The 10,012-nt window shown below is 37.1% G+C and overlaps 1 protein-coding gene across 3 annotated transcripts; it reads right to left on the bottom strand.

Annotated features, from left to right (window-relative positions):
• Positions 1 to 966: 966 nt before the first annotated feature.
• Positions 967 to 5,294, bottom strand: LOC148096787 (uncharacterized). Of its 3 annotated transcripts, XM_087835059.1 has the most exons (11): positions 5,255 to 5,294; positions 4,135 to 4,261; positions 3,662 to 3,802; positions 3,402 to 3,541; positions 3,149 to 3,285; positions 2,950 to 3,043; positions 2,697 to 2,796; positions 2,320 to 2,579; positions 2,043 to 2,229; positions 1,744 to 1,871; positions 967 to 1,657 (listed from the first exon to the last, which is right to left on the bottom strand). In XM_087835059.1, exons 2-11 carry the CDS (start codon positions 4,214 to 4,216, stop codon positions 1,340 to 1,342), a joined length of 1,587 nt encoding a protein of 528 aa, XP_087691185.1. In that variant the 5' UTR covers positions 4,217 to 4,261; positions 5,255 to 5,294; the 3' UTR covers positions 967 to 1,339. The 3 variants fall into 3 exon arrangements, with proteins under 3 accessions (XP_087691185.1, XP_087691183.1, XP_087691184.1); XM_087835057.1 differs by having other exon boundaries at positions 2,043 to 2,579; XM_087835058.1 differs by lacking the exon at positions 5,255 to 5,294 and having other exon boundaries at positions 2,043 to 2,579; positions 4,135 to 4,937.
• Positions 5,295 to 10,012: the final 4,718 nt, after the last annotated feature.

Raw genomic sequence — 10,012 nt, 5'->3', positions numbered from 1 at the left:
ATTCAGGTTCTGCAGCCTTAAAGTACGCAGCCTTAACGGTCCACAAGGGCCGCTTACTCAAAGACCACTACGCCCGGAAGTGCGAGGCTTGTAGGCTTGTGAAATGGGACGGTCTAGCCTCCGTCGCGCTGCCCAGGTTGCCTAGCAACCATGATACTTACCGCTGGGAACGTGTCATACAGCTTTGTTTGACAGAAATGAAGGAGAACACATTTAGTTCATTTGTTTCTACATGAGCTCTGCGTGATTTAATAAGTATCTGAGGCTGAGACCACGGGACTGTAAAACATGATTGTTGGGCTTCATTTCTGTACTGAACAGTCATGTAAGATTAGCTAGTAAATAACAATTAGCTAATGTTGTTCATGAGACTAAAGTCAGTGTAAATATAATATGGCCAATATTATACACAGTAAAATTCGGAGTGTTAAAATAACACTTAAAGAGTTAAATTTAACACTGGTCCCGAGTCTATTTGGTCCCATTCGGAATTGGTGTTAAATCAACTCTTTCTATAGTGTTAAAATTTTAGAGTAAAATTAACTCTAAATAGAGTAAAAATTTAACACTGAGTAACACCGCAGAGTGTTAAATGAACCTAACACTACTAGTAGTGTCATATTATTTACTCTATCATAGTGATAAATTAACTCTATTTGAGTAAAATTCCACTGATTTTTAACACTGAATTGAGTTATTTGAAATTAACACTGGGGGTTCAAATAACTCTGATGGGAGTTGATGTTACTCTATACTGTGTTATTCATACACTAATCTCCAGTGAAAAATTAGCTCTCATTGAGTAAAATTTTAAATTAATTTTACACCAAGTAGTGTTATTAAAACTCTTTCTGTAGTGTTACCTTCACACTCAATTTAGTGTTTTGCAGCATGAAAACCTGGTTTCTAATAATGCTTTAAAATATAAAACAAGTAAGCAAAAACCACAACTAGATAATACGTTTAACGGCTTTATTTTGATGTCAGGCTCAAAATATTAAAACATCTCATGTAGTGTACATAAAACACTACACACACAAAAGCAGTCATAAAACACTTCTTCACATTGCTTCTTCTTTAACTGCCACATCAGGCTGTAAATTAACATCAGTGTCAGCCTGTTGGTCGAAATAGTTTAGGTGTTTGGTATTTAAATGTTTTCTAAAACCTGAAAAAGTGCCAAACACACAGCCACAGTCACGCTAGGCACATTTAAGGCGAAGATTTCTTCCAGGTAAGTAACCATGGACTAACCGTAAATGCCTAACAAGCATGTTTGAACCAGTAAACTCAGCCTGACAGACAAAACACTTCATGATGGAGAATTAACCTTCAAGCCCTAACAAAGCAACCTTGTCCTTATTTCAGCAACTCTGGGACTTTCTTTGACTTTGCCAACATCTATATTGTACACAGTGGTTTGGATGAACGTGTACATGTTGTGAAGCATGGTGTTGTAAGATATGCCAAACACAAAATGTGCTTTAAACAGTTCATCAAAAGCACCAAGTGAAGAGGTAGACTTGCATGGTATGGCATTCTTGTCAAGAATAATGAAGAACTGGTGGATATCATTCTTTTTCACCCCAACAGCCAGGAGGTAGGGTTGAGTGCTGGTAGTGATGGCATCAAGGTGCTCTTGGATATTTGTTCCAGTCTGAAAAGACAAATACAGACAGGCAATAAGAATCAAGTGTTTCTTAAACTGGTAATTCATACCATAAAAATAGAAAAGAAACAAACCTTCTTGAAGACCACAAGATGCCTTTCTGCTTGAGAAGCTGACACCTTTCCTGGTCTCTTCCGACCCTGACCAGATGGTGGAATCAGATGTAATAGCAATAGAATTGCTGAGAGGTCACTGTCCCAGCCTGAAAAAAAAATTTGTTTTTAATAAAGTTGAATCATCATCATCAATAACAAATTTCAGTGCATCTGCATTGACAAAATGTTTGAGTAGACCCAAAATACAAAAGGACAGTTGTTCTGTGACAAACATTATATATGCTGTGAATGTGCTAATCAAAGAAATAACAGCTCACCAATGTCAGCATTAACTTCAGTGGCATCCTCAGGAGAGTCAGCTGCCAGCAAGAGTTCTTCCAGGTCACTGGTAGAAGGAAGCTTTCTGCCTTGTTGGATAATCTTTCTTTTGAATGTTGTTGGCCACCTCTCCAGCAACCTGCCTAATACATCCTCACCAAACATCAGTACAAAATCCTGTTCGATCTGTAACAGGGATAGAGAATAGAGAATTATATCTGCTATCTGCAAAAAATAAAATGTGTTTACATTGTCAACGTAATGAAAAATATTCACCAAGCCTTTGATATCTTTGAAACGTGGAAAAACAGACAGTATGTTGCTTGACAGCAGGGGGTCAAGGACCATGTTGTGTCGATAAACAAATGTCAACTTCATCTTCTTCTTGACTGTGTCTTCATCAGCTGAATGTTTCATCAGAGAGATTGCTTCCTTACACTCATCCTCACTCAGCACGTTCTCTGTAACAAACTGCAACTCTCGTCTGACAGTTGGTCCGCCACACTGGTCTTCACCCGATGATCCATCTCCTGGTGCTAGACAATATGAAATACAACTTTATCAAAACTAATAATAACATTTAATTACCATTACTAATACAGAACCACAATTTGGAACTGTATTATATGTTTCCACTTAATTATAAATGTTACCTCCAGATGATAATCGCCTCTCTTTAGCAGTGCACCTCTGTATGGTTTTAATCCTCCAGGCCAAGTACCCAGTGCCACTCTCGCCATCATAATAATGTTCCTTGGAGAGTGACATATACTAACATTTTGTTTATTAATTTATCAGTAAGTTATGTAACCATGAACAGTTGATAAGGACATACATTTTGGCAGGATTTAAAATTTTGATTTTAGTTGATTTTAGTTGTATCAGTTATCACTGTTAGCTACTTACATAGCCATTTTTTGAGTATGGGTCACTGAGGTAAGGGAAAAAGGTTACAATTCCTCTGGCATACATTTCTTTTACCTGCCGTGGTGGTGATGTACTGCAAGATCAAAAGGAAAAGAACTAGTCAGCTTCCCTGGAATTAATAGAGATTCAAAATAATTTGAAAATGATAGTAAAAATCACAGGGCCAGAAATAAATTACCCATTTTTTTCTGTCATGTCAGCTACCAGTATGTTGACCATTTTTCTTCTGGTTTCATCCACCAGGGACTTGGTCCGATTGTACTCATTTATTATACGTTCTCCACCAAGTTTGTTGGTGAGAATGGATTCCACCAACTGCAAAAAACAATAAAAACATTCTACATGTTGATATAACCACTACAGTTCAGAACACTTAAACTACAAACAAAAAAGACACTATTAGAAGAATGTGGAAATCTGTTAACTCTTACTTGCTTAGCTTCTGCATCCAGCTTCTGACGTTTCCTCAAAGGGCTGTCTGAAAGGATGACAGTATCCTGTGAATCTGATGAATGTGGCGATGATAACTGGAACCGCTCAGGAGACACTTCTGCAACAGATGTTTCCAGACCTCAAAAATAGGAGCAAAACAAATCAGTTTAGACTCATTTTATACACTCTTTAATTAAACAATGTAATAATGACACACACAAAAATGACATCCAATGAAACACACATCACTCAAACAAACCTGTTTCATATTTGATGGTTAGTACTCCGGTTGAGGGATCTGTTACTATATCCTCAAATACATCCTCATCCAACTCAGTCCCTGAACTATCAAAAACTTTCACTCCTTCTGTTACGGCTGGCACACCAAACTTTGCAAATGCTGGAAACAAGCACACAACTTTGTGTAAACAAAAAGATTACATGACATCTAATGTTTTGTAGCTTAAAATGAAGATCATTTCAAGATACTTCTTTAAAAGTGAGTCAGATAAATAAAAGCTAAATTATTAAGCGCCACTAACATGCTTGATAAGTGGTAGATTAAAATGGGTGACACTCACATTATGCAGTTTTTTCACCACTAAATATACATTCATAACTAAGATGTTTCCAAAACACAGATCATTTTCAATTAATCATAAAATGCAGTTTGAAGAGACTAAATAACAAAAAGAACTTAAAGCCCCTTGTACACCTTTGTTGGTTTCTTACCGGCAATCAAAAACTCCTTAAGGCTTGGCTCAGATACTCTAACAAATTTCTGCACACCTCCAAGTTTTGCTTTAAGCAGCATGCTTCTGTAGACAGTAATTTCTTATAGTCAGTGCTCTTCATTGAACTACAGTAAACAGAAAATGTGAATATTAAAACAGTCCCATAAATACCAGCAAAATAGCCTTGCAATGTTATTTCTTACTGTATGTTACTTTTATGTCAGTGTAACAAGGTGTTTCAGCTCTTTGGCGTTAGTTTTTAGCCCTTTACTAAATGAGTATTTCATCTACAAGAGATATAATCCTCAATACAAAACTAAAGTAATTACTACTACTTTTTACCATTTGTCTGATCTACCTTAGCACTAGGGAGTCAGTATTTTGTCATCATTAGTTAACATACTGAACAGTCTGGTAACCAAAATGGAAAAAGGAGCGGGTAACTTTTGTCAATACCATCAACTCACAATAAATACAAACGCTGTCATCTTAAGTTCAAACTACTAAAAAAGAAAAGCATTAAAAACTGAATCCTGGACATTTTGGATACTTTATCAAGCTTATAACACCTGCTGGTTGTACTCCTGTAACTGTAAAATCGCTGAAGACAGCCGAGTTAAAATAAGACAATAACCTTACTGAAAACGACCTCTATATCTGGTACATAGGTATCAAAAAAAGAAAAATGTAACTTTTAGTGTAAACCTTTAATTAGTTAATGCTTGGGTTACATAATTTAAAATTTAAGATAACTAGCGAATTGCCCGCGCACTGAGGTTAGCCAAAATGCTAGTTAGCTAGCTAATGTTAAGCTGTAGATCCCAACACATGGAGGGTTTAATTTAATGGAATTTCGAACATGCTAGAACACAACACAATCACCACTACACACTGAAATAAATTTTGATAACAAGCCTTACAGTCCAACACTGATATCAGTCAACTTTTCTAGCTAATTAACAACCTTACATTAGCATACAGACAGTGTCACATTTGCGTCTGGTACAAAATGAAATATATAATAAACATGGACAAAAGGAATGTAACCTTATTTTAACGTGCTACCTGTGGTTAAAATGTCGAATTGTTGGTTTAATAAGTAAATATGAACAACTTACCCTGCAACTGATGTGAAGAAAATGGCGTCCTGAAAAATCCACTTGGTTTGAAAACGAGTCTGTGGTGGGAGGAGCTTTCTAGAGTAACGTTGACACTGCCTCTTTTAACTCCACGAATCATCACCCACACTGGGGGGCGTTTTGCTCCAGCTGTTGTTATAATGACTCTATTAGAGTAAATACACTTTAACACTGCTGATTTAACACTGGGAAATTTACTGTGTAGTTATTATATTAATCATTATTAGTTATTACAGCAGTGAACTTGAACTCTCAAATCAAATCACTTTTATTGTCACATCACATGTGCAGGTACACTGGTACAGCACATGTGAGTGAAATTCACGTGAGTGAACTCTGTCAAATACTGAGCTTCAGTAAAGATTCAAGTTGCATTTATTTATATTTCCCATCACCTTAAATCTGACAAGTATCTTTGACAGTGTATATATAGATGTAATATTATACATAAGAGACAAATATTGTTCTTTCAGTATGTTGGCATTACTAAATTTGGCTCAATGCTTACATATATGTGTAAAAAGAAAATGTACGAGCTGTGATAACTGTGTCTGATAGAATGAAGAGTAGATTGATATATTAAATATTCCTTTATTGGGTGAGAAAATCACACCATGTCATAACTGCTTTAAGTATTACAGAATAGATATCAGAGCCTTAAACAGGCTGACTTCTGCTAAATGGGTCAAACTGGGCAGAAAGTACACAAACACATAACATCCTTATAGAATATGATATAATACTATAGATCAACTTACCTCAGAATACATAAAGCATATAAACAATTACAGCAATATGATGCAACAAACACAGCAGTACTACTAATCCAAAATACTCAAAGCTTCATAGAACTGAAACAAACATTTATTTTTAGCTCCATTCTGCTGCTGATACATACTTTAGGTTTCTGAACATTAAACTTGTTGCTGCCTTTCATAGTGTGTAACTTGAAGGCCCTGAGTACTTTCTCCCACACTGAAAACACTGGAATGATAAAATTATTTGAACATTACCTAATAAGACTGATTCAGGACAGACAGTTAGTTATGTTAAACTTTTCTAGCAGTCCTTCACAAACAGGGAACAGTCTGTCTATTCTCTCCATCTGTCAGCTGCTGCTGGCTCTTCCTCCTCCTCTTCCTCACACACTGCCTAGTTTGTCCTGGTGGATGATCAGGGGTGCAAAGCCTCACAGATGATGTGCAGCAGTGGGTCCCTAAGTCTGTCCTCACTCTGGACACTTGCAGTCGTCACACATGGAAATCAAATGTGTGATAAGCTGCAGGATTCAAACACAAGTGTAACTTATAAATACATGTTCATACTTTTATTCCACAATCAGAGAGAAAGAAACAGAGAGAGAGTGCAGGACAGACAGACAGGTGACAGTCTCACACTGCTACAAAACAGCACAAGAGAAGGAGGATTTAGTGTTTGTGTTATTACGAGTGCTCAACAAGAAGAGTTCCCAGATGGTACAGTGTATACATGTGTGACTCCTGTCACTGCCAGCACAATTTTCAGCTCTTCACCTCTTTTTAGCACAAATTTAGCTTCTTCTGCACAGTGCACATTTTTTCTCTCATCATATCGTTGTTTGAGACCAGAGCTGGTTTGGCTCAGTGGGATCAACGGCCGCCGTGAGAGCCGGTGGCAAAGGTTCAAATCCTACATGTGACATTTGCTGCACATCTTCCCTCCTTGCACTCTCCCTGCTTTCTTGACACTCTTCAGTCTAGTCTTTCAAATAAAGCAATTTTCAGCATACAGTTCAGTTTGTACACAGTGTTTTCAGCAGATAGTTCTCCTTCTTCTGCTTTTTTCAGATTCCACTGCACGGCATTCACAGTGCACTTTTGCAGGAAATGCAACTTTTTCTAGTTAGAGAGAAAGAATCTGTCTCTAATTTCATTAAAAATGTGTTTTCTTGAGCAGTATTAGAACTGTAAATGTGTACTCATGCTCTAATCTTTCACATAACATCCATAACATATGTGTGTAATTTCATCTACATTTACTTGAGCAAGCAGAGTGTCTTTTAGTGTTACAGACACATCAGCAGTAACCCTGTTCCTCTTCACAGTTTTAAATATAGACCCAAGTGTGCTGATAAAACAAAATGTAAAGACTATAATGTTTGCCACTCCCTCCTTCTCACTGTTTATCTCTCACAGAAGTATTTGCACACTTCCTGTTGTTAACCACACTCGTTTAGTAATACATACTCCCTGTTTCTACTTTTTTTTTTCTACACTAATGCTGATTCTAACATTTTCAAAGGCATATCGGACATAGTGAAGACATAGATTTGGACAAAAACACTTATGTTAATATGGCAGTTACATTGTGTATAAAGGAGAATATGAACTAAATTTGAAAAGAGTCAAAAGCAGAAGTACATTCCTAATAATGTACTAAGAAAAAGTAGACTCCTGTAAACCTAGAATAGTGTGACATCTAGTGGACAAAAATGTAAACTAAAATTACACTGAGCTCCAGCTGAGATATATATATATATATATATATATATATATATATATATGTATGTGTGTGTGTGTGTGTGTGTGTGTGTGTGTGTGTATGAGAGAGAGAGACTCTTTGTGTGTATTTCTTTTTCACTGATAAACATTTTTTATATCTCTTGTAGCTGTTAATAGATGTTAATATAAGACCCCACTTATAATCTTCTTATAATAATCTGTTTGTTTCATTGTCCAACAGTTCCTGCTGCACAATCAGGATTTAAGCAACAAAACAAGGCACACAGGTTGGTCTCAGGCCTCTCAAGGCTCTTACCTACAGCAGATGGTGTGATGTCATTTGGCAACAATTTTATGTATTTATTTACATTTATGCAACAATAGCACCTTATGAAACCATTACAATATTTTTTTATTTTACAGCCGAACTGTACTATATTATGGGTATGCACTAATAATTATAATAATAAAAAATAATGATAAAATAAAACAAAAAACAAAGCTGAATTTTAAGTGAGTTACTTGATTCAGTTTTGAAAAAATCAGATGTCACTGTCAGAAGAACAGAGGAGTCTGCTATTCACATATGTTGCACTGTAGAGCATTATTGCATGAGGTATGGAAGATTTCCTGCTTGTGTCCTTATGGCAGCGGTACTGAAAGTGCTGTGGAGCGTCAGATACTTGTACTCCTCCACCAGGCCATTTGGATTTGCTCCTTCTCCTGAACATCATTACCAGTCTGGTCTTGTTAAGTAAGCCTGCAGTAAGATGCAGTGTGTTTAGTGAAGTGTGGATTAATTTACTCCAGTGTAAATTGTGACTTAGGAAAGATTTGCATTACAACTACAATGCATTTAACCTCATACTCAGCTCATATCAAAGTCTTTTTAAAAGTAAACAACACTTTTTAGACCCTCTCATCATTTTACTTTAAGCTCTGCTGGACCAGCGATTCTTCAGTCAGTCATTCATATCACAACAAACTAAGTGCTACATATCGTGTGCAGCGAGCAAAGATATTTGTGACTTTAGCCCTCAAAACAAACAGACCTAAAAATGTGAGCCTTCATGTAATATCAAAAAAGATATCAATATCCCCACTTCAGCAAATCACACTCAATCAGTGGACTGATTGATTGTAAGAAGTAGGTTTGTGTGTGTGTGTCTGACCGGCACTTCCGCTTTTGTGACTGTAAAGTAACAATGAGGGAAAGCCTTGTGTTGCTGCAAAGCGAAGGCAGGGAGTGTTTTCCTCTCTCTAGTTACGCCTTCTTTAGCCAATAAAAAGGATACATTTTAACCTCCTTTCCTTTTTTTTTCACTAACTAAATATGTTTCTAAAAGTGTGTAATTAGACCCTCTTGTCATTTCTTGGATGTGTAACCACTGTCCGGGGAGCTGAACTGGAAACTATTGGATGCTTGACATTTTACTTTCCAAACCTATGACTGAAAAGAATACCGTGTCACCGAGTTACAGTCCCTAAAGCAGCCCGTCTCCAGGCCTAATTGGGTTGGATGGCTCAGCCAGAAATCGAGGTGGCATTTTGCCGAAGAATTCCCTCAGCTCCCCAATGATGAGCCCAGTGTGCCTTCCTTTATCAACGTCTGCCTGCTTTTGCTGAGTAGTTTGTTTTTGCCCTTCGCACAATTTATCACCTGTCACATCTAATGGGACCCAGTATAGAGTACAGAGAGCCCTGGTGGATCCCTTGGGTTCATCTTTGTTTCCATTTCCACCACTGCCATAGATAACTCCTTCAATAGCTGGAGCCCTCCACCTCCACAGTGCTGGAGGGTTTCTGTGTGCTGGCATGGAAACAAATAAAGGCCTTTGCAATAAACAGGATAGAAGTTCCATTAAAGCCTTTGTGGCGAGATTGAATTTGGATGATAACAACGGACCTGTTTGACTCAAAACTGGGAAGTTTTTTTGGCAAAGTCTTAAAGAGTCTGAGTGGATGTATTTGTTCCCCAAAGTTACAAAGTAATTCAGATACACAGAGCAGGTACAAATATGCCCAAAAGGTCATGGAAGGATGAGTGAAAATCAGTAAGTCTCACAAAAATGTTTTCTCTGCCCCCTTCAAATGAAGTGGTGTCATCATCATCATCTTGTTTCTGCCCTATCATATCTGTCCTCTAAGCGGAAAGTTTGGCTATTACTGCTTTTGAAGGATATATCTTGAAATATTTGTCCACAGCCACACACTGTATAATAGATCAAACTCGTTCCACAGGCTCAATTAATTTGAG

Source organism: Neolamprologus brichardi, chromosome 22, assembly GCF_056152115.1.
Source record: "Neolamprologus brichardi isolate AB-2024 chromosome 22, ASM5615211v1, whole genome shotgun sequence".
In the NCBI taxonomy this organism is placed as follows: Eukaryota; Metazoa; Chordata; class Actinopteri; order Cichliformes; family Cichlidae; genus Neolamprologus; species Neolamprologus brichardi.
Note: the sequence above shows the minus strand (reverse complement) of the source record. Positions and strands in the feature narration are given on the sequence as shown.

Excerpts from the sequence above, each read along its gene's own strand:
- LOC148096787 (XM_087835057.1), bottom strand. The coding sequence starts at position 4,216 with ATGCTGCTTAAAGCAAAACTTGGAGGTGTGCAGAAATTTGTTAGAGTA. Across the intron at positions 3,286-3,401 it reads TGGATGCAGAAGCTAAGCAA|TTGGTGGAATCCATTCTCAC; the intron begins GTAAGAGTTAAC and ends TGTTTTTTGCAG. Across the intron at positions 1,658-1,743 it reads ATCTTGTGGTCTTCAAGAAG|ACTGGAACAAATATCCAAGA; the intron begins GTTTGTTTCTTT and ends TTGTCTTTTCAG.